General features: G+C 47.7%; 1 protein-coding gene across 1 annotated transcript; it reads right to left on the reverse strand.

Annotated features, from left to right (window-relative positions):
- Positions 1 to 653: 653 nt before the first annotated feature.
- CDC25C (cell division cycle 25C) lies at positions 654 to 23,386 on the reverse strand. The gene is made up of 15 exons (XM_075009336.1): positions 23,199 to 23,386; positions 22,316 to 22,407; positions 21,123 to 21,156; positions 8,735 to 8,768; positions 8,465 to 8,551; positions 8,031 to 8,132; positions 7,470 to 7,607; positions 6,794 to 6,877; positions 6,362 to 6,517; positions 3,105 to 3,206; positions 2,629 to 2,691; positions 2,055 to 2,153; positions 1,774 to 1,907; positions 1,548 to 1,659; positions 654 to 1,223 (listed from the first exon to the last, which is right to left on the reverse strand). The coding sequence occupies exons 1-15, from the start codon at positions 23,384 to 23,386 to the stop codon at positions 1,083 to 1,085; spliced, it is 1,566 nt and encodes a 521-aa protein (XP_074865437.1). The 3' UTR covers positions 654 to 1,082.
- Between the last annotated feature and the right edge of the window lie 95 nt (positions 23,387 to 23,481).

The following is a 23,481-nucleotide window of genomic DNA, read 5'->3' on the forward strand; positions in this document are numbered from 1 at the left end:
TTTATCTCAAGGACAAGACAGCCTGTTTTACTATATCCATTCTCAATGTCCATGAAAAATAACCAGGACAAAAGGATTGCTAACTCAGGGCTCCAGCCATCTCACGCTCCTGTCTTCCCACTAAAAACCCCAAGAATGGACAATTTTGGAACAGCCAGCTCTCAAGAAAGTACCTTCTTAACTTTGGCAGGTAGCACGTGTCTTGAAGCAGGGTTCATATTCCACCTACGGGGAATAAAAGGATAATTCCCCATCAAAATAGGTGAGAATTTCAAACTTCTCTTTTCCTCAACATTCTAAACTGCAAGAATGGTATTAATAAAAATCTTAGCAAGCCAAACAGGCAGGAAAAATATTTGCTGCTTCTCAATTCCTGGACTGAGAGATGCTAATTAGGATGCAGCAGAGATGTTATCTGATCGGTTAACATTGCTCCAACCTTCAGCGTTCACCTTTATAGAGGCACAAGACAGAGGCTTAAACATCCCTGGGCTTCCCAGCCAATCTCAGGCTAGGATTTGGCATCTGCTTAGGCACTCAGGAGCTTTTGCTACAAGACCATTTTGTAACATCCCCATGGCACAAAAGGGAGAAAGTCAGCAGGCAGGAAGGACAGGGAGCACCATTCCAATCAAGCACTTTGGTGTTTAAAAGTGTTTATTCAGTCACTAAAAAGAGATAATTAAATGCAAAACCTAGAGTGACACTGAAGAGAAACAGATTCCTGGTGGAAGCAGGAGATGGAAAAAGGAGTCAGAGCTCAGGCTGTGACAGACCCGGCTTGGACAACATTGAGAGGCTGCCTAAAATCTGTCTCTCTGTGCCTTACTTGTGGAGACTCCTGTTTCCTTACAAATAGCTGGGTGCACCAGGTTCATGCTGAGCCATAGTCTTTCCAAGATGCAGCTCCAAAAAGCAGGACCTTTTAAAGTAGCCTCACTGTAGCATTTTTTAAGCATCTGAATTGGCTGAAGGTGGCCGCAGATTCCCACTTTCCAGCCTTTTACTGTCACCACGTGACCCACTTACAAGAGAAAAAAAGACTTTCAAGAAGTGCCCACTTAGGGCTGCTGCCTCTGCCCTCACAGCTTCACGAGGCGAGCAATTTGGTCACGTCTCCTCCAGTCTCCAGCCCACAACTTGCTCTTGGTGCGAAATTTCAGCAACTCTGTCTTGTAGTCCTGGTGGTGCATTGGACAGTAGTCCTGGGGTTCACACAGCTCCTGAGAAGGGAAGACAGGTTATCGTTATCCAGCGAGGGCAAGGGAACCCTAGCCAGCGAATCTAGACAATGTCAGTGGTGGAAACTGGGCCTGCGGTGTTTTTGGTGGGATAGCATTGTTTCTTTGGTTTCACTACATCGGTAAACAATACCTATTAGTGGGCAGTGGGCATAGTCTAATGGCCCAAGCACAGCAATGGGAATTCACTTCTAATCTCACTGAAGATACCAACTTTTCTAACTTGTTGTGGCCTTGAGGCAAGTTAGCCCTGTCAAGGGAGGCCTGAGGTTTCTTACTCCTGTCAGTTGGATGCCCTGCCATTACCGTGTACTCAGGGAAGAACTCCTTGTAGCCTCCTTTCAGGACATAGAGCTCGGGATAATGCAGTTCAGGGTACTCATTCATGGCTCGATCTTCCTCCCTCAGATAGCGGCACCTTCAAACAGCAACATGTGGAGCTAAGTCAACTCTTGCTGCTGCCTGGCCATTTCAGCAAGGAGTGCTCATCCCCGTAGCTTTTCCCAGTTCTGACCACAGGACCTGTACTCACATCCTGGGGCCCCGTTCTGAGGAGAATTCACAGTGGAACACAAGGATGATGCGCTTCTGTGGTGTGGATGGGAGGAGAGGCTTCTTCAGGAGGAACTCATAGACATCTTCCTGCCTGTGAAAGTTCAGAGCCCCCTGCAGTGCAGAAGGGCAGAGGAGAGAAAGAAAGACAATTCTCAGCAACATATGGGGGTATCAACAGTCAGATATGGTTCATCACAGACACTGGGTGTCCCTGCCCAGTTCCAGGCCCCTCTTTCAAACCCTCACCAGTTCCCTCACCTTGATGTGTCCCCCAAGATACTCATAGGGGTAGCGACAGTCAATGATGTAGAATGTGTCAATCAAACTTTGGAATTGCCCAAAGAGCAGAGCAGCCACCTGTGAAGGAACCAATTTACATGTAAAGGATTTAACATGGGGAGGCAGTTCCCAACCATACAACTTCTCCTTCTGAGACAGAACTGCTTTTGTTGCCTAAGCAGCAAGAGGCGGAGGCTGCTTGCAGCACAGTGCACACAGCCAAAATACAAGGGAACATTCAAATGAGGTTTCTGGCTGAAAGGGGTGTGTTAGCTATGGCCGAGTGCTAACAAGCTTTGATTACTAGAGTAAGGAGCATTTCTCCACATTAATGCAGTCAAGACTAGACCCTGGATTTACAAGAAGCAAGTTCAACAGCCAGGCCAAACAGCTGTCACCAAACTGTTCACAGGTTGGGAGTAATTCCTTGTTACTTAATATTACATATAAGGATGTTGGCGCGGCAGAGAAGAAGGAACTAGGAGCACGGACATACTTGGGGTGGGGAAGGACACAGTTACAGACACAGGGGATCGGGGAGGTCACTGCTCACAGTTTCCGCAGTGATGTATCTCAGATCCTGTTGCCTTCCTGTCACTGTTGGCAGCGCATAAACCTAGAGAGACATTCTCCGTTCAGCTCAGAATCACAATAGCGGCAGGGCCCCTGCTCTTCAAGATACTCAAACTCAGACTGATTTCACACCCCACTCCATGCCCTAGGATGACTGTCCCTCCATCCAGTGCCCTGCACATTTTTCAGGCCCTGATTATAGCTGTAACTGCTCCTTTCTGTATAGGATTCCTGTATTTACAGGGGATAGAGTTCTCTGATCCTGAACATATCAACCCCCTCCATCCTAGGAACGCTTCTGCAGTTCCCAGCCTAGGATTCTCACCTTGCTGTGCAGCAAGGAAAATAACCAACTCAGCATGTCAACGTTAGGTGACTCCTCCTCCCACGTCAAGGCCTACCCTGTCCGAGAGCAGGGAGACCAGTTGTGGCAGAGATGGCAGGTTAGACACAGACCTTAGAGAAGTCCCCGATGAGCTGTCGGAAGCCACAGTCCTGATCAAGAACTTTGACTATCTCCATGTCTGAGAGCGAGGCCGTCTTCTTCAGAGCTGTGCCCTGCAATCAACCACGCTGCCATCAATAATACACAGGCCAACCAATCCTGAGCCAGTTATTCCACTGTGTGGCTCTGCCTACACGTACCACGTGGCCTGGGCAACATCCCTATCTTACTTTCCCCAAAGCAAAGGCTGGGCTACCTCCCCAAAGCCTCTGGCAAAAGAGCCTAAGACAAGCCTACAGGCCTGTCAGCTTAACTTCTGTGCCGGGAAAGATAATGGAACAGGTAATTAAAGAAATCATCTGGAAGCATTTGGAAGGTGCTAAGGAACAGCCAGCATGGTTTTGTTAAAAACAGATCATGTCAAACCAATCTAATAGCTTTCTTTGATAGAATAATGAGCGTTGTGGAGAAGGGAGAAGCGGTGGATGTGGTATACCTAGACTCCAGTAAAGCATTTGACACAGTCTCACATAATATACTTATCAATAAACTACGCAAATACAACTTAGATGGGGCTTCTATAAGGTGGGTGAACAACTGGCTGGATAACTGTACCCAGAGAGTAGTTATTAGTGGTTTTCAATCCTGCTGGAAAAGTATAACTAGTGGGGTTCTGCAGGGGTCTGTTTTAGGACCGGTTCTGTTCAATATCTTCATTAATGATTTAGATATTGACATAGAAAGTACACTTATTAAGTTTGCAGATGATACCAAGCTGGGAGGGGTTGCAACTTCTTTGGAGGACAGGGTCATAATTCAAAAGGATCTGGATAAACTGGAGAAATGGGCTGAGGTAAACAGGATGAAGTTTAATAAGGACAAATGCAAAGTGCTCCACTTAGGAAGGAACAATCAGTGTCACACATACAGAATGGGAAAGGACTGCCTAGGAATGAGTACAGCAGAAAGGGATCTAGGGGTTATAGTGGACCACAAGCTAAATATGAGTCAACAGTGTGATGCAGTTGCAAAAAAAGCAAACACGATTCTAGGATGCATTAACAGGTGTGTTGTGAACAAGACACGAGAAGTCATTCTCCCGCTCTACTCTGCGCTGGTCAGGCCTCAGCTGGAGTATTGTGTCCAGTTCTGGGCACCGCAGTTCAGGAAGGATGTGGAGAAATTGGAGAGGGTCCAGAGGAGAGCAACGAGAATGATCAAAGGTCTAGAGAACGTGACCTATGAAGAAAGGCTGAAAGAACTGGGCTTGTTTAGTTTGGAAAAGAGAAGATTGAGGGGGGACATGATAGCAGTTTTCATGTATCTAAAAGGGTGTCATAAGGCAGAGGGAGGGAACTTGTTCTTCCTTGCCTCTGAGGATAGAACAAGAGGCAATGGACTTAAATTGCAGCAGGGGAGGTTCAGGTTGGACATTAGGAAAAAGTTCCTAACTGTCAGGGCGATCAAATGCTGGAATGAATTGCCAAGGGAGGTGGTAGAATCTCCATCACTGGAGATATTTAAGAAGAGGTTAGATAGATGGCTTTCAGGGATGGTCTAGAAAGTGCTTGGTCCTGCCGTGGGGGCAGGACTCGATGGCCTCTCGAGGTCCCTTCCAGTCCTACTCTTCTATGAGTCTATGATTCTAAGCCATACTGTGTCAGACAAGAGATCCATCCAGCCCAGTATCTTATCTTCTGACAACAGCCAGTGCCAGGTGCCCAAGAGGGAACAAACAGACAGGAAATCATCAAGTGATCCTTCTTCTATCACCCATTCCCAGACCTGACAGAGGCTAGGGACACCATTCCTGTCCATCCTGGAAAATAGCTATTGATACATCTATCTGCCACTGACTTACATATTTCTTTTATGAACCCTGTTATTCCCTTGGCATTCACATCCTCTGGCAAAGAGTTCTACATGTTGATGGCACATTGGGTGAAGAAATATTCCCTTCTGTTTGTTTTAAACCTACAGCCTATTAATTTCATTTGGTGACACCTGAGTTCATGTGTTATGAGGAGTAAACAGTACTACCTTATTTACTTTCTCCACACCAATCGTGATTTCTTTGACCTCTACCATATCCCTCCTTATTGGTCTCTTTTTCAAGCTGAAAAGTCCCAGTCTGATTCAGCTCTCCCCCTAAGGGTCTTTAAGTCCCAGCTAGACAAAGCCCTGACTGGGATGGTTTAGTTGGGATTGGTCCTGTTTCAACAAGGGACTGGACTCAGTGACTTCCTGAGGTCTCTTCCAACCCTAGAATTCTGTTCCGTATCATTCCATACCCCTGAACAATGTTGCCCTTTTCTGAATCTTTTCAAATTCCAGTATAGCTAAGGATCTGCTTTTGAGCATCTTCACACAGTATTCAAGATGTGGGTGATACCATGTATGTATACAGAGGCAATATATTTTGTCTTAATATCTATCCCTTTCTCAGTGATTCCTAACATTCTGTTCACGTTTTCGACTACTGCTACACACTGAGTGGATGTTTTCAGAGAACTATACAAAATGACTACAAGATCTCTCTCTTGCTAATTTATACCTTATCACTTTACATGTATAGTTAAGATTATGTTTTTTTTCGTATGCATTACTTTTGCATTTATCAACAGTGAATTTCATCTGTTGTATTGTTGCCCAATTATCCAGTTTTGAGAGATCCCTTTGTAATTCTATGCATCCTACTTTGGACTTAACTATCCTGAGTAATTTTGTATCATCCATAGATTCCACATCCTCACCATTTGCCTCTTTTCTGGATGATTTATGACTATGTCAGAAACGACACAGTACATACCCACTAGTTACTTCTCCAGACTGACCATTTATTCTTACCACTTTCACATCTTCCTACCATTTACTGACCTAGGAGAGAATCTTCCCTCTTATCCCACAATAGTTAATTTTATTATTTGGTGAGGGACCTTGTCAAAGGCTTTCAGAAAATCTAAGTACACTACTATCTACTGGATCACATTTGTCCACATGCATTTGACTCCTCAAGTAATACTTGTAGATTGGTGAGGCATAGTTTCCCTTTGAAAAACCATGTTGACTCTTCTCTAACAAATCACACTCATCTATGCATCTGATAATCCTAGCATTAGGTTCTGAAGATGCTGCCTTAGCCCATTTCTCCTTCTACATTATTTTAGCTGCTGCAAAGTGCTATGTAATCAGACAATACGATCTGGGGAAGGACTGATGTTTCAAGATGCAAACAGGCTGGGCTGGAATCCAGGTCTGGCTCCTGTACCTGCTCCAGTGCCTCATAGACAGGGCTGCGCCTCCGTTTCACTTTGACTGGTGTTTCATTGTCCTGGCATCTCACTATTCGCTTCAGCACTGGTCTGTCTAACTTCTCTGGCATGGATGGTGAGCGGTACAAGCGGCTTCTGTTGATGGAAACCTGCTTGAAGACAGACAAGGGGAAGGAAAGGCAAGTCACAAAGGGTGCCGTATCTCCAGTTCACTGCTCCCGGTCTGGAAGCCTCGGCTGCAGAGATCCATCTCTGTAAGCCCCTCTTGGAGCTGGAAGCAAAGCAGCTCCTTTTAGCACGACCATAAGGTGATAGTGAGCAAGGCCAGTCTTATCAGCACCTCCCAGTCCTAGAGGGGGTTTTGCCTTGCTTTGCCCAGTCACCTGGGTGGATCTTAGTTAATGATGTATTAGTCTGTAACCACTCACTTCACTGACATTGATATCCTGTGTAAGGAGGGGTCCAGAGAGCAGGACAGCCATGCTGGAGGACAAGTTCCCAGCCACTGGCTTCTGGGGAGCAGAGAAACAGCATTAACTACTAGTGCAATTCACCTGCAATAACTGTCAGGTATCTGGTGCCCAAGAGTAACCTGTTGCTGTGTGCCACTGTGCCCAGTGATGGAGAAATGATGCCCAGCTAGTCAGGGACATCTGTAGGAGGGTGGGAGTCCCAAGCAGAAGCAATGAATCTATCGCTTCTGGGACCAACAGTGCTGGCCAACCACAACGGGCTGTGGGGCTCCTCGAAGTACAGGGCCCAGGACGGCTGTGCTGAACTGCTCTGCAGCCAGCTAGTGTCTAGGAGGGCTGCTCACCACATCACAGATGGCACCACTGCACCACTGCCCTTCCAGGAGATACGTGAGCTCTGCAGCTTCTCCCAGAAGGAGCTCTGACTCCCAATGCTTTGTCAAGCTAAACCCTTCCAAATCTGTCCAGACCCTGGAAACAGCCACAATGCTGCCAAACACCTCCTGTCTCTTGGTAGCCTGCACTCCAGTCCAGGACAGACCTACAACGTCTGCTTCCCCAGACTGTGAACCGCTCCACGAAGCATGGAGTACTTGCAGGGCAGATGATGACCACACCTAGCTCCTCTCACCTCCATCTCATCTTCTTCATTGGGGAAGAACTCTTCAAAGCCATCCAAGTTCTCTGCCATTCTGCATGGATGTGGTGCCACTGCAGCAATTGGGCTGCCCAAATCTTTCACCTCACACTCCTCCAAGCCCCCTGCATTCTGCCAGTGGAAAAGATGGAAACCTGCAATACAGCCTTGCCCCCCCACCCAGAAAAGCTGCATTGCTGCTCTGTAGTGCCATTCAATGACAGTAACTCCTGCTGGTGGAGAAGCAGCTCCATATGGTTAGTTTGTTAGCTAACCCAGGGGGTACCACTTAGAGCTGTGCAAACTTCCCTGGCTACCCCCAATGCCAAACCAACAGTACACAAACCCTGTGATTTCTCTGTTTCCTACTCTCCACAGGGAACAGGGCAACCAACAGTACCCTTCACCCCACTAGAAGAGGGAGAGCTGATATAGCCCACTCCCCTCTTCCAAATCTCAGCAGGACTCATCCCCATCCAGTGCTGGCTGTCATTGGCATTTTCTGCTCCACACTCATCCTATCATATCATTGGATACAGAGAAGCCTTAACTTACCAACTGAGCTGTGAGACAGGTCATCAGAGGGTCTGTTGCTCTCTTTTGAAACAGGAGGGACCTAGGCATGTTCCAGACTGGGTGCTTAAACCAGTGGCCCCCCTGAAACAAGATGAAGGAGAGGGGGGCCTCCATCTGAGAGTGGGCCCTATTCATCACCTCCAAGGTCAAGAGCCAGAGACAGTTTCAGACCTGCCCTGGAATTAAACAGGTGCTGGATCTTGGTTAAGAGTAGATTCATCACCAGTTAGTGGGAGAAGAGGGAAGGGAATTTGGTGATCCTGCAGATTGCCCCCTTCAATATTTAGTGCTTTTGGTAATGATTTTGTGCTGCAGAGATGCAGTACTGACATATGCTCCTATTTGCCACCGCTTCTAGCAAATGCCTGTGCCCCATCCTTACCCTTCCACCACCAAATCCAGCTGCTACTCACATTTTCCTTGTTCAAAGGGCTGTCTATCTCGTTGCCCTCTTGATGCATAGAGCCTGGGGAACCTGGCGTGCTGCATAATACCTGGGGCTTCAATGCACAAAGAGATCTCTGCTGGGTCAATGGTAAACAAGAGCCCTGAGACCTACACAGTCACTCTCCCACTGCACTCAATCCCCATAAACCATTCCCCAGTGTTTCCTGGGTCTGCAGATGCCTCAGGTTCTCCCAGTAACCAAATAGCTGGTTTCCCAATGCATAATCACCACTTACCAGGGAAGATTTTACATGCTGGCTGTGTGCTTCCCTGCAGGGAGAAAAACAGCTTGTCAGCATGTTTTAGGGTTTGCTGTGCTTCACCCTGCATGTCCTCAGGGGTTGGGGGTGGGGGAAGAGACACGGACCCACCCACTTCAGTAAGTCCCTGCAGAGAGTTTGTGTCAAATGACAACATTCAGCACTAACACAGGACACTGGTGACACTCTGCCGGCAGGATGATTATCCCATTTCATGGAGGGACACAACCTCAGAGAAACAAACCCTCACCCCAGGCCTCATAATGAGCCGCTGTCAGGGTTGGAATTAGAACTCAGGGATTCTGCTCCTCTTTTTACAGCTCATCCCCATATTTATGCTCAATAGGACATAGCTAGCCAGCAGAAAACTGGCTGAACTGCTCCAAAGCTACTCACATATCTCATATTTCCAGATTCTTGTGTAAAAGTAAGGAATAATACCAGACTCACTGCAATGGGTGCTCTCATAATGACCCTAAAAACCAAGTTTTCACATCACAGACAACAATGCTTTGTTCGTAGGCTCAGGAAACAGACTGAAAACTGGAGAAAAGCCAGTTGAGTGTCTTTGGATAAAGATTAGAAGTGAAAGCAAGAGAGGCGACATCTTTGGTGTCTGCTATAGGCACCAGATCAGGTAGATGAAGTAGACGAGGATTTCTTCAGACAGCTAAGAGAAGCTTCCAAATCATAGGCCCTGATTCTCATGGGAGACTTTAATCATTTGTTGGGAGACCAATACAGCAGCACATGGACAATCCAGGAAGTTTTGGAGAATGTTGGGGATAACTTCTGTAGCAACCCTAAATGGCTAGGTATATTTTAATAGAACTTTGTATTCCTATGTATCTTGGTATCACCCTGTATCTTTTAATAGGCCACAGACTTTTGTATTACTCTTTAGATTTGTTATTTTATATACTACTTTCTACCTTTGTATTATCCTTTATATTGGTTAATTTATATTCATAAGACACTTTGTACCGGATTCCATATTGTACCTAAAACTCCATTTTACTCTTGTATGAGCCTGTAACATTTGTGCTGTCTGTGAGAATGGGTGTGTGAGAGCCATCTGGAAGCATGAATGTGGATGCTTACAGAGTTACTCTCTGGAGCCGCCTGTCTGGACAACAAAGACTTGGAGGCTGAAGAACAATGAGAATTGGACTCTACAGCAGTGACCCACCCGGAGAGGAAGATTAAGTCCCATCTGTAGGTGATGAGTCACACAGAAACCTAGGCCGTGGGAAAGGATCAAACCCGTCTGCCATTGACTGGTGACTCATCATGCCTGGGGCAATGGGACAGAACCAGAACTGTGAACTATAAGCTATAAAAGATGGGTCCACAACTACAAGGTTAGGTTCCTCTTCTCATCTTGTCAACATCAGAGCATTGGTCTGGATCAACAGAACCTGGCTCCGTGCTCCCATCTAATCCATCTGGCCAGCGGATTAGAGTGAGCAACCTTTGGTAACTATAAGCAACCACAAGACAGGTTTGTGCGTGTGTGTGTGTGCCTATGTACGTGTGTGCATGTATATGCCTCTGAGTAAACTATAGATATTATATGCATATAATATAATGGTACTGTATTCTCAATAAATGCGGCATTCTTGCCTTGTCCCTCTAAAAAGATCCCGTGTGCTTCTTATAAGCGTAACACTTTCTGTTACAAGTGCTGAAGGAACTGACCAGGGGCCACATGCAGCTTGACTTGCTGCTCACAAACAGAGAAGAAATAGTAGGAGAAATAGAAGGAGGTGGCAACCTGGGCTGCAGAGATCATGAGATGGTGGATTTCAGGGTACTGACAAAAGGAAGAAAGGTGAGCAGTAAAATGCAGACCCTTGATTTCAGAAGAGGAGACTTCAACTCCCTGAGAGAGCTGATGGGCAGGATCCCCTGGGAAGCTAGTATGAAGGGAAAAGGAGTTCAGGAGAACTGGCAGTATTTTAAAGAGGTCTTATTGAAGGCACAGGAACAAACCATCTGAATGCACAGTAAGAAAAGCAAATATGGTAGGCAACCTGCGTGGCTTACAAGGGCTGGAGAATGCTGGGGGGTAATCAGGAAAGCGAGAGCACAATTTGAACCGCAGCTGGCAAGGGATATGAAGGGCAACAAGTAGGTCTTCTACAGCCACGTTAACAAGAAGGGGGTTTTCAGGGAGGGTGTGAGGCTGTTACTGGATGAGGGAGGTAAACTGGTGAAAGATGATGTGGGAAAGGCTGAAGTACTCAATGCTTTTTTTGCCTCAGTCTTCATGGACAAGGCGAGCACCCAGACTATGGCAGTAGGCAATGCTGTATGGGAAAGAGGTTGACAGTCCTCAGTGGGGAAAGAATGGGTTAAGAGCTAATTAGAAAAGCTAGATGCACAGAAATCCATGGGTCCAGATTTAATGCATCCAATGGTACTGAGGGAATTGGCAGATGTCATTGCAGATACTTTGACTATTATCTTTGAAAACTGGTGGAGATCGGGAAAGGTCCCAGATGACTGAAGAAAGGCAAATGTAGTGCCCATCATTAAAAATGGAAAGGACAATCCAGGAAACTATACACCAGTCAGCCTTACCTCAGTCACTGGAAAAAATAATGGAGAAGATCCTCAAGGAATCCATTTTGGAGCACTTGGAAGAGGGGAAAGTGATCAAGAGTACTCAACATGGATTCATCGGGGCAAATTGTGCCTGACCCAATCTGATCAGTTTCTACGATCACATCACTGGCTCTGTGGACATGGGGAAGTCACTGGATGTGATATACCTTGACCTCAGCAAAGCTTTTGATACAGTTTCCCACAACGTTCTTGCCCATAAATTAGGAAGTATGGATTGGATGCATGGCCTGTAAGATGAATAGAAAGCTGGTTTGATGGACAGTCCCAATGGGTAGTGATCAATGGCTCACTGTCTGGTTGGTTTCAAGTGGCATGCCCCAAGGATCTGTTCCAGGGCCAGAACTGCTCAACATCTTTATTAATGACCTGGATGAGGGGATGGATTGCACCCTCAACAAACTTGCAGGTGACACTAAGTGAGGAGGTCAAGTAGACACATATTGGAGGAAGAGGGTCCAGAGTGACCTATACAAATTGCAGGTTTGTCTAGACAGATTTCTCGGCCAAAAGAAATCTGATGAGGTGCAACAAGAAGTGCAGAGTCCTCCGCTTGGAATGGAAGAATCCCAAGCCCTGTTACGTGCTGGGGATCAACTGGCTAAGTAGCAGTGCAGCAGAAAAGGACTTGGGGATTACAGTGGATGAGAGGCTGGGTATGAGTCAACAGTGTGTCTTGTAGGCCAAGAAAGCTAACGGCATATTGGGGTGCATTAGGAGATGCATTTCCAGCAGATCTAGAGAAATTATTATTGCCTACTCAGCACTGGTGAGGCCACATCTGCAGTACTGCCTCCAATTCTGGGCCCGCCCCTCCCCCTCCTTTTAGAAAGATGTGGATGCATTGGAGAGGGTTCAGCAGAGGGCAATGAAAATGATTTTAAGGGACTGGAGCACATAACATATGAGGAGAGGCTGAGAGATTTGGGCTTATTTAGTTTGCAGAACAGAAGACTGAGAGGTGATTTGATAGCAGCCTTCAACTTCACAGAATCATAGAACACTACAACTGGAAGGGACCTCAAGAGGTCAGAGGCCAGTTCCCCACCCTCTCGGCAGAACCAAACACCATCTATCCCCGATAAGCGTCTATTTACCTTGCTCTTAAATATCTCCAGGTGATGGAGATTCCACAACCTCCTTAGAAATCTTATCCCAGTGTTTAACCACCCTGACAGTTCCTAATGTCACCCTGACATTTTTCCTAATGTCTAATCTAAACCTCCCTTGCTCCCTTAAGCCCATTGCTCCTTGTCCTATCCTCAGAGGCCAAGGAGAGCAATTTTTCTCCCTCCTCCTTGTAACTCTCTTCAAGGTACTTGAAAACTGCTATCATGTCCCCTCTCAGTCTTCTCTTTTCTAAACTAAACAGTCCCAGTTCTTTCGGTTTGCCCTCACAGCTTATGTTTTGTAGACTTTTAATCATTCTTGTTGATCTTCTCTGGACCATCTCCAATTTCTCCATATCTTTCTTGAAATGAACATAATACTCCAACTGAGGCCTAATGAGCGCTGAGTAGAGTAAAAGAATGACTTCTCGTGTTTTGCTTTCAAACACTCCTGTTAATGCATCCTAGAATCATGTCTGCTTTTTTTGCAACAGCATCACACTGTGGACTCATATGTAGCTTGTGGTCCACTATGACCCCTAAATCCATTTCCACAGTACTCCCTTCCTAGACGGTCACTTCCCATTCTATATGTTTGAAGGTGATTGTTTCTTCCTAACTGGATTAGTTTGCATTTGTCCCAATTAAACTTCATCCTGTTTACCTCAGACCATATTTCCAGTTTGTCCAGATCATTTTGAGTTATGAGGCTAACCTTCAAAGAAGTTGCAACCCCTCTCAGCTTGGTATCATCTGCAAACTTAATAAGCCTACTCTCTATGCCAAGATCTAAATCGTTGATGAAGATACTCAATAGAACCAGTCCCAAAACAGATCTCTGAGGAACCCCACTTGTTATGCCCTTCCAGCATGAGTGTGAACCATTAATAACTACTCTCTGAGAACTCTTATCCAGCCAGTTATGCACCCAGCTTATAGTGGTCCCATCTAAGTTGTACTTGCTTAGTTTATTGAAAAGAAGATCATGCGAGACCATATCAAATGCCATACTAAAGTCTAGGTATACCACATCCAGTGCTCCTCCCTTATTCATAAGGCTTGTTATCCTTTCTATGAACTTCCTGAAAGGAGGGCTCTAAAAAGGATGGAAGGAGATTGTTCTGAATGGTGTCAGATGGCAGAACAAGGAGCAATGGTCTGAAGTTACAGAGGGAGAGTTGTATGTTGGATATTCGGAAAAACTATTTCACCAGGAGGGTGGTGAAGTACTGGAATGTGTTACTGAGACAGGTTGCGGAATCTCCATCCCTAGAGGTTTTTAGGTCCTGGCTTGACAAAGTCCTGGCTGGGATGACTTAGTTGGGGTTGATGCTATTTTGGGAGTAGGGGGCTGGACTAGATGACCTCCTGAGGTCCCTTCCAGCCCTAGAATTCTATGATTCTGTGAATTGTCCCCTTTGAAGGCAGCAGGCACAAACATCCCTTGTCTTGGCCCAGGCAGGACTTAAACCAGAGAACATGTGTATTATCTGTTGCCAGCTACAGACAATGGGGGGAAGTCACACTAGGCAAAAACCTGCAGGCTGTCCATCATCAGCAAGAGCTGCCTCATGAGAAGAGCATATTGATGGGTGCGTATAAAAGGAAACAGACATTTCTGACAGCATCCTAGCCACACGCACCACTGGTCTAGAACGCCCAATGCAAGGGCAGGCAAAGCACTGCAGCGATAAACTCCCATCTAAGAAACTTCAAACTGTTCTCTGGGGTATTGCAGCAGTGCCCAGAGGCCCTGTTTGGGTATCACTGTTCTGGTACAGTCCCAAAGACCTTGCAGTCCAATCTGGAATGGGACTTCCCAAGCAAGCACGTCAGCCAGAAGAGGGTGAACACATGCACTGGGAGGATGAACTCTAATCCAGCCCTTGCCATGGACATAAGAACACAAAAGCAGCCATACTAGGTGAGAAGAAAGGTCCTTCTAGCCCAGAATCCTATCTGCCAACCGTGGCCAATGCCAGGTGCCCCAGAGAGAATGAACTGAACAGGTTGCCATCTTTCTCCTGCCATCCATCTCCAGCTTCTGACAAACAGAGGCTAGGGACACTATTCCTACCCATCCTGGCTAACAGTAATCGATGGACAACCTCCATGAATTTATCTAACTTTTTTTAAAAACACTGTTATACTCCTAGCCTTCCCAGCCTCCTCTGGCAAGTAGTTCCACAGGTTGACTATGCCATATGTGAAGATGAATTTCCTTTTACGTTTTTTAAACTGCTGACCATTAATTTTGTCTGGTGTCCTCTAGTTCTTATATTATGGGAACAAGAAAATAATTTTATCTTGTTCACCTTCTCCACTTTCTCACTTATATATCTTTATTGTATTCCCTCCTAGTCTCCTCTTCTCTAAGCCGAAAAGTTCTCGTTTCTATAATCTCTCTTCATATGGGACCCGTTCCAAATCCCTAATCATGTTAGTTGCCCTTTTCTGAACCTTTTCTAATGCCAATATATCTTTTTTGAGATGAGGTGACTTCATCTGGATGTAGTATTCAAGATGTGGGTGTACCATGGTTTTATATAAAGGGCAGTAAGATATTCTCTGTCTTACTCCCTTCCCTTTTTTAATGATTCCTAACATCCTGTTTGCTTTTTTTGACTGCCACTGCACACTGTGCAGATGTTTTCAAAGAACTAACCAGCTCTACAACTTGACCGTAACTGTAAAAAAGATATGGAAGTTTTAAGACGTTACTCGTCATAACAGACGTTAATGAAAGTAGGTCAAATTCTTTACAGTAATGAATGTTTATTATTTAGTCCACCAATTAGGGCTAGTTCCTGGCACATCAATTTGGATTAATTTCTGGTTTCACATTAGCTATTTGTTTACCAAGCATGATTTTAACATAGTCCTTGAGTTATATCAAAGCAATCTTTGTTTAGATTAATTCAGTTTTTCTGTCCCCCTTTTCCCATCAACATGTGCTACTGTAGGTTACTCTTGTCTATTATGAACATTTATATACTTATTATAGTTAAGATCACAATTAAGCGTAAAATTTATAGCCTATTTATTACACAGGCCTTCAGATTTACTTGTAGAGTTTTTCATTTTACCTTGTTGCTCTTTTCACATGTGAGCACGGCAATGCAGCAGAAATAGATATAAAACAGAAATGATGCCTTCCTGAGCCCCTCACAGGCCCCAACTATACTCTGGAAGGATCCCATCAAAGGGAATTCTGTTACTGTGGCTCATTTAGTCCTTGGTCTCTCCCACTGAGGCTGCTGACAAAACAGTGTTTTTTGTAATATGAAAATCTCTGAAGTAGGAACTGACCTGAGTTAGTTTAAAAAGAAAAACACAATAATGCTCATTTCGCATGAGACCAAGAGCCACAGAATAGACATTACTTTTGATTACCACCAACTGTAGCCACATCTAAACAGCTGGTTGGAAGTGAAGGAGTCCACATTACTACTGAGCCCCTCCTTAAATGAACGGTGGTTATGATTAAATAGGGTTCAAAGGGAGTGCAAAGACACAGCAGCTGGAAAGAAACAGGTTGCATGAGGAGTCATATTCCACCCAGAAGCTAGGTGTTAACACTCCTTCCTTGACTCCATCAATCATCAGCCAACTCACATGTTACAGAGACAAGACTATCAAGGCAAGACAGAAAAGATCCCTGCTACTCTTGAAGGGGAATTGCTTCTTCAGTCCAAGCCTGGTATGTATTGCCATTTCAGAGCATATCATTCTGTATCTGATTGTCTTATTAACAGGAACTACAGATATGGTGGGGACGCGGGCTGTAATAGGACAGGGTTTCTGGGCACAGCTAAGGAAATCAAACCAGGGTATCTTTGCTTAAAACCGGGCCACTTACAGCCCCAGGCTAGGATTTCCTTCTTGCTAAGGCAAACCCAATCAGCCACAAATGCACCTCTGCCAGACCCACTGGCCAGCAAGAAGCCACACAAGTAAGCCCACAGATTTCCCAGCTGCTGCACCAGCCCAGATCAACAACCCCAAACTCAGGTAAGCAACTCTTAAAACCCATTTCCCCAACACTCCACAGATTCTTCAAGGCCCCAAAGGGTCCAGCCACAGCCCCCGGTCAATATATACTTGGATCTTACTCAAATCACCACACAAATGCCGAATCCTTTAGACTCTGAAATCTAAAGGTTTATTTACAAAGAAAGAAAGAATAGGGTGAAAGAGAAAAATAGTTAAAGTGATACTTTGCATACATCAGTGACAGCTATTGATGCAGCCAGCAATGTTCTATGCTGATTCTTAAAAGTCTCTGAAAGTCCACCCCATAAGGGGTATGATTTTTAGTTACTGGAGAATTAAAGATCTGGTCAGCTGGAGCCAGCATGCTGGAACATAGAATCTTGGAACAGGAGCAACCCACAAAATGGACACTTCTAGGCCCATTTATAGTTTTCTCCTGTGGAATGGAAAAAGACCTTTCTCCCTCCCATCAGGTGCTGGAGAGTCTGAATCACCTGATTCATGCTGGCTGTTGTGGCATTCTGCCACTGGTGGTTGAGTTTACCAGCACACCTCACTTCGTGTGTGAGTGAGTGAGAGAGAGGGAGGGAGTGTGTCACAGGCTGAGACACTTATATAGTCTACAGATGACCCCCTGATGTCTGTAACCTAAGCTGTCAGGTAACACCTCTGTCCCCAAAACAAAGAGCAGGGAGAAGCCCAGCTGGTTTTGAATTGGAGGGAGGCAGTTAGTATGTGTGGGGGGCGGGGGGGGGAAGAGAGAGTCATCATCTCTGTTGCTTAATAAACCATCTCTTCCACCTGCTGAGTGAGAGTCATTTCTGGCTGCGGATGTGTGCAAAGCTTGGGGACCCCTGAACCCCATCACAGCTGGTGGCAGAGGTATCTACTGCACAGTAAGTGATGGGGCGCAGGCAGAAGGATGGGAAGAGTGATCCACAGGGAGGCTGGCATACTGAGGGGGCCTCCATGAACAGCAGCAATGGCGTATTATCAGCTCCTCAAAATGGGCATTGTGTGGTTATGCCGTGAGAAAGGCTCCCTAGGGCAAATCCACCAAAGCCTAGTTCATTGCCTACCTGGAGAAGAATGATCACTCCTCGGAGTTGGGGCCAGACACCACAGGAAGCCACCAGATGGCCGTGAGGAGACTCCAGACCCCCACCCAGATGAGGCTCAGGAAGGGCTGGGAGCAGCCGGATAAACCCCAGGGCTGCTGGAATCCACATGGCCAGTTTAAGCTCGTCCTGCTCAACACTCCTCCAGAGAAATGAAGCATTTGGAATGCGATCTGAGGCTAAGGTAGTTGCAGGACTGGGAACGGGAATACCAAGAACAGGAAAAGGAGAAAATCTGCCTGGAGAGAGAAAGAGAGCGGTAGCATGACTGAGCCTTGGTGGAACTCAGAAGCCAAGAGACCCCAGCTGTGGTGAGTAGAGAGGGGCCAGGAGACCTGGGACTGCCAGTCACTTTAAGATGTTTGTGCTGCCTCAGTGTAAGGATGAAGGGGACCTGGATGGGTTTCTCACCTCCTTTGAGTGAGTCTGCGAGCTGCACCAGGCCCCCCCAAGCTGAATGGCTCCAACGGCTCCCCCCTTGCTGGATCAGAAGGCCACAGAGGTGCTCAGCCAGCTGGAGGGGCTGCAGCTGGGGCACTATGAATGGGTCAAACAGGCCCTGCTGCATAAGTTCAGGCTGACCCCTGAGACATAGAGGAAGTTCCAGGAGGTGCAGAAGGGGCCAGAGGAGACCCATGAAGATCTGGCCTCCCACCTGATGCAATGCTACCGCAAATGCGTGTTTGGGACAGGAGTCCAGACTGCAGAAGACCTGGTTAAGCTGATGGCCCTGGAACAGTTCTGTGGAGCATGCCTTTCTGACCTGAGGCGGTGGCTTGAGGATCGGAAGCCAGAGAACTCGCATGGCATGGGGAAGCTGGCTGATGAGGTCACAGATAGCCGGGCCAGGTATGAAAGAGAATCCTGGAGAGACTGGTTCCCAGAGGTGCAACAGAGGAAATCACCTCAGGGGCGAGCCCAGGGAACAGGGACTAGCTATCTGACCACCAGAGGGCCAGCCCGGGCCTTGACAGAGCAGCCAGCCAGAGGGACATGAGACCCAGTCTGTTATCGCTGTGGGCAGAAGGGGCATAGACAAGCCCAGTGCCCTAAGTCCCCAGGCAGGCCCAGCAGGCAGAAGCCTTTTGGGGTCAACTGGGTGGAGTCCAAGCGGCCAGAGGAGTGGGCTGCCCAGGCAGGAGAGGCTGGTAATACGTTCCAGCTTGGGGGAAGCTGGGTCCACCTAATGCGCCAGAGGCAGATGTCTCCATGGGTGGGGGCAGGGCAGTCCCTGCAGAATGCCTTGTGCCCCTGAAGGTGGAGGGCAGGAAGGTGATGGGGTTCTGGGACACAGGGGCAGAGGTGACGCTGGCCTGGCTGGGGTTAGCTCGCATGGTGCCCAACACCCAGCTGATCCTGAGGGCCACAGATGGATTCCATTTAAGGTACCTGTAGCCCAGGTGCATCTGAAATGGGGGGGCTAAGGAGGGTCCCAAGGAAGCGGGGGTGCACCAGCACTTGCTTATGGAGGTGCTGATGGGGGGAGACCTGGAGGAGTGGCCAGAAGGACCCCACAGTGCTCTGGTGGTTACCCAGAGCCAGAGCCAGTGAGGAGTTTGCAGGTCTGACCCAGTGGAGGGCACCCTGCAGGGGATGTCAGGTCCTGACCTGACAGCCAGTGGGCTCAGCAGGGCCGGGACTCTGGACCCAGGCAGTGGTGGGGAACAGGACCCTGTCCTGTCCCCAGCTGCTGAATTCTAGGCTGAGGTGCAGGCAGACCCCTCCTTACAGACACTGAGGGACCAGGCTGGTCTCATTGCAGCTCAGCCCCTGCATGGAGACTGTCAGGAGAGATTCCTGTGGGAGAGGGGACTCCTGTACCGGGAATGGCTTTCTCCAGGGAAAGTAGGATCATGGTGGGGGTAGACCAGCAACTGGTGGTTCCACAAAATTATCGGCCCAGGCTGCTGTGCCTGGCCCATGATGACCCACTCCACTCTCAGGACACCTGGGGATCTGGAGCTCCCAGCTGAGACTGCTTCAGACCTCTTATTGGTTGGGGATATTTTTGGCCATGCAGCGGTCCTGCCAGGCCTGTGACTCCTGCCAGAGGGTGGGGAAAGCCCAAGACTGGGGAAAGATGTCAGAGAGTGGGGCCTATCAGCAAAGCGACCCGGATGGGGAACAAATACATCCTGCTGGAGGTGAATTTTGCTACCTACTACTCCACGGATGTGGCTCTGTCCTTTACCGAGGCAGACACATTGGAAGATGTTCTGCTGGCTGTTTTTGGCAGGGTGGGGTTCCCCAAAGAGGTCCTCACTCACCAGGAGGCTGACTTCATGTCTGCCCTGCTTTGGTGCTTGCAGGAGAAGCATGGGATCCAGCTCTCCTGGGCATCAAGGTATCGCTCCCAGTCCAACAGGCTTGTGGGAAGTTTCCTCGGGACACTGAAGCAGATGTTGGAGGCCTTTATGTGCCAGCACTGCAGGACTTTGAGGAGTACTTGTCCCCCCCCCTGCTGTTTGCACACAGGGAGGTGCCCCAAGGGTCCACCAGGTTCCCCCTGACTGAGCCATGATGCAGAACGGGGAGGGGACCCCTGGGCTTGCTGATAGTGTTATGGGATGGGGAGGCTCCCGCGGATGGAGAGTTGGGAGTGGAGGATGCCCTGGTTTTCTGCGAAAGGCTCGCTGAGCTCATGGACTCAGCCAGTGAGGCCCTGGCCAGAACCCAAGGGAAGAGGAAGGGCTGGTACAACTGTAGAGAGTAGGCCCATGGTGGCCCCTCAAAGTTGTCCAGCAGCTGAACAAGATGCAGCCAGCTCCAGGAGGACACCGCCACAGCAGGTCCAAGCAAAGTGGAGTGCCAAAGGAAAGGAGCAACAGCAGGCTGGGCCAAGCCAGAGGCTCCAGGCATGGGGTTCCCTCTGGGGGAATCTCCTGCCCCCAACATGGGTCAGACAGACCCTTCTGGTTGCTGTGCTGACAATTTTGTACCATGCTGCATCTCTGTTGCCTAATAAACCTTCTCTTCCACCTGCTGAGCGACAGTCACTTCTGGCTGCGGAAGGGGTGCAGAGCTTTGCGACCCCTGAACCCCATCACAAAATACATAATATATACGGAATGGTTGTCTGGGCATCTGATTTCCATCCTATTGCTTAGCCCACAGTCACCTGTTCCAGGTGGGCGATCATGGCTCAAGCCATTGGATCCATCCCAGGAGAGAAGTCCAACATTCCTGAGATGTGTAATGGTGATCTGAGCCTTTGTTTACAGTCCATTCGTCCTGGTGGGAGTGGAGATTCACCTCTCATTGTGAATCTTAGCACTAAAACATTTCTAATACAGCTACAGAGCTAAAAATCTATAACTTTACCTACAAACATGGCACATATAAGTAGTATGCATAGATTCATGGCACCCTCAGTTTTCATTAGATACCTCACATGACCCCCTGGCACAATATTTGGTGCTAATACATGCAATGGGCATATAAAATGGCTTCCATATCCAATGTAAAATCCAGTCACATCACATGGGCACTCGTAGAAAAGTGCTGATATATGGAACTTACAGCCCTTCCTTAGATCCTGATGAATCCACTTGATCTGCAACTGAAGAGAGATAAGTCAGCAAAACACACAGTGGGCATATGAGCATGGGGCATAAACTAGGAGCAATCAGGTGAAATGAAGAAAAGGCATCTAGAGTCTCATGGTCAATGTGCTATAATGGGAGACTAGACAAAAAAAAAAAAACAAAAAAAGATAATGGTAGGCTGAATATCAGGAACACCTCCTTGTGAAGAGACAAAGGCTGCGGAATTGTCTCCAGGAAGTAGCTGGAGACATTTCAAACTACAGTGGAAAAAGTCTTAGAAAAAGTACTAGAACTTATGCAGTCCCAAGAGATGAGTGAGACAAATTTGGTCTTTCCCTCTCTAGCTTTACAGATTTTTGAGAATCACAGAACGTGGGAAGCAGGATTTGCTGCTGATTTAACTTTTTCAAAGATGGCGAGATTTGTAACCTTCACTTTTGAGGCAGTAAGATAGAACACATTCCAATAAAATTGCTGGATTTAGCAACAGCATCCCCAAGTTTCTGTAAACTGTAAAAGACAAATTATTCCATGTGTCAAGGCTTTTCATGCTTTGGAAACAGAACAGTTGGACAGCAGTTCAAGGAAGTGTTCCAAGAAAATAGATACAATAGCCAACCTTTTCACTATAAGAATGGCAGAGTCCTTTGCACCTGACTAGAGGGTTGAACGTACTCCTAGTGGAAGCTGAGCTGCTTTCTGATGATCTCACATTGAAGAGCGTATAGCTAGAGTTGAGGATTCAGAGAATCTTGCCACCATTAACAATTACAAGAACTGACTGCTCAAAATGGTCTGTCAGGTGAGTTGCAGGTACCGTCTATACTATATAAAATGTGCTTGTTTTATTTGTTTTTGTCTAACCACAGCCCATCTATGTGCTTCATTCACCTGTTGCATCTTTTCAGAATCCAGCAAGAAAGCTCTCAGGAACTCTATTAGTCATTTAACAGCACATAGCAAAATGAGGCACTGATTTTTGATTGGGACCACTAGATAGGAATTCTTCCAATGCAAAAATAAATAATAATTAATGGGAAGTTGCTGAGCTGGCTGACAGTACTAGCTGTAACAAAGATACTCTTTTGGGTCTAGTCACCAGAATAACAGCAGCCAATAAAACTGGGGCTATGGCTCAGAATGGCATCCCAGCCAGTCTGCTCTTACCAGCCATGTCTGTGGAATGAGTGAAATTGAAGGCAGGCATCTCCTCACCACTGCTGAGATTAGACAGATCTAGACAGCACTTTGGTGTATCCCTGTAATAACACATTAAAATCCAAAGTATCAGCATGGGAAAAGGGTGACATTTCTGAAAATCAGCATGGAGACATCACAGTAAGAGACTGCACTGAAGCCAGGAGCATGATCTCTGTCAGAACCATTTTCTGCATCATGCACCCACTTAGAGCTAACGGAACCTTAACCGGTACTTTCCTCACCCCAGCGCCAGCAAAGCATGAGCTTCCTCAGCCACTTCCAGAGTTCCTAAGAGCATTCTTATAAAAGGGTGGCTCCTCTTGCCCAAAAGAAGTTGAGCAGCCATGCTATTCGCAGCAAGAAACTTCTGCTTTTCCTAGAAATGGTCCCAGGGCCTCTTGACACAGGACAGAGCCCCCTAGTCCTTTTGAGCAGGCCCTGCAGGCATGGTGACCTTTAGAATAAAGTTACTTCAACTGAACGACACAAACACTAAGCAGCAAGGAAGTTCTAAATCCAGGCCTGAATTCAACAGTCCCCCGGCTGCTCCAGAGCAGACTCTTGACTCTCCCCTTGCAGCCGGAGCACAGCCTGACCTAGGCTGAACGAGGAAGCTGAGCTTCCGAAGCCGGCTGCACGAGAGCCGGAGCGCGGAAGCTGGGCAGCCGGACCGGCCGCGGACAAAGCGCCATAGGAAGTCAGCAAAGAACAGGCTGCGCTTGCGGCTGGCCCCTGTCCGCGGCGGGGTGCCTGGCCCAACCCGCGGCGCCGCACGCGCGCCTGGGGCTGCTCCTCATCCCAGCGACCAGCCAGGATTTCCGCCGCTGCCCGGGTGCCAGGCGGGACTTACCCAGCCAGCGTGCTGAGGCTCCGGAAGCCACGAGCGAGGGCTGTGACCGGCGTGCGGGGCAGCTCCGGGGTGAAGGGCAGAGACACCTCCGTGTCCCGCAGCAAGTTCAGCACCATCCTGCAGCTCGCGCGGAAGCCCAGACGGGAGCCGGGGCTGCAGGGCGCCGCGGGGGACAGATTCCCGGCCATGGCGCCGCGGGGCCCGGGGAGTCGCCCCCTGGGAACAAACAAGCCGGGTTACACGCCGCAGCCTGCCCTGCCCGGTCCCGCCCTGCCCTGCCCGG

Source organism: Carettochelys insculpta, chromosome 15 (assembly GCF_033958435.1).
Source record: "Carettochelys insculpta isolate YL-2023 chromosome 15, ASM3395843v1, whole genome shotgun sequence".
NCBI lineage: Eukaryota > Metazoa > Chordata > Testudines > Carettochelyidae > Carettochelys > Carettochelys insculpta.

What these genes read in the sequence shown, in the direction of transcription:
- CDC25C (XM_075009336.1), bottom strand. Translation starts at nt 23,386, where the DNA reads ATGGCCGGGAATCTGTCCCCCGCGGCGCCCTGCAGCCCCGGCTCCCGT. An exon ending in TCATTCCACAGACATGGCTG is followed by an intron (nt 21,157 to 22,315) that starts GTAAGAGCAGAC and finishes CTTCAGTTGCAG; the next exon opens with ATCAAGTGGATTCATCAGGA. An exon ending in TCATCGGGGACTTCTCTAAG is followed by an intron (nt 2,692 to 3,104) that starts GTCTGTGTCTAA and finishes ATGTCTCTCTAG; the next exon opens with GTTTATGCGCTGCCAACAGT.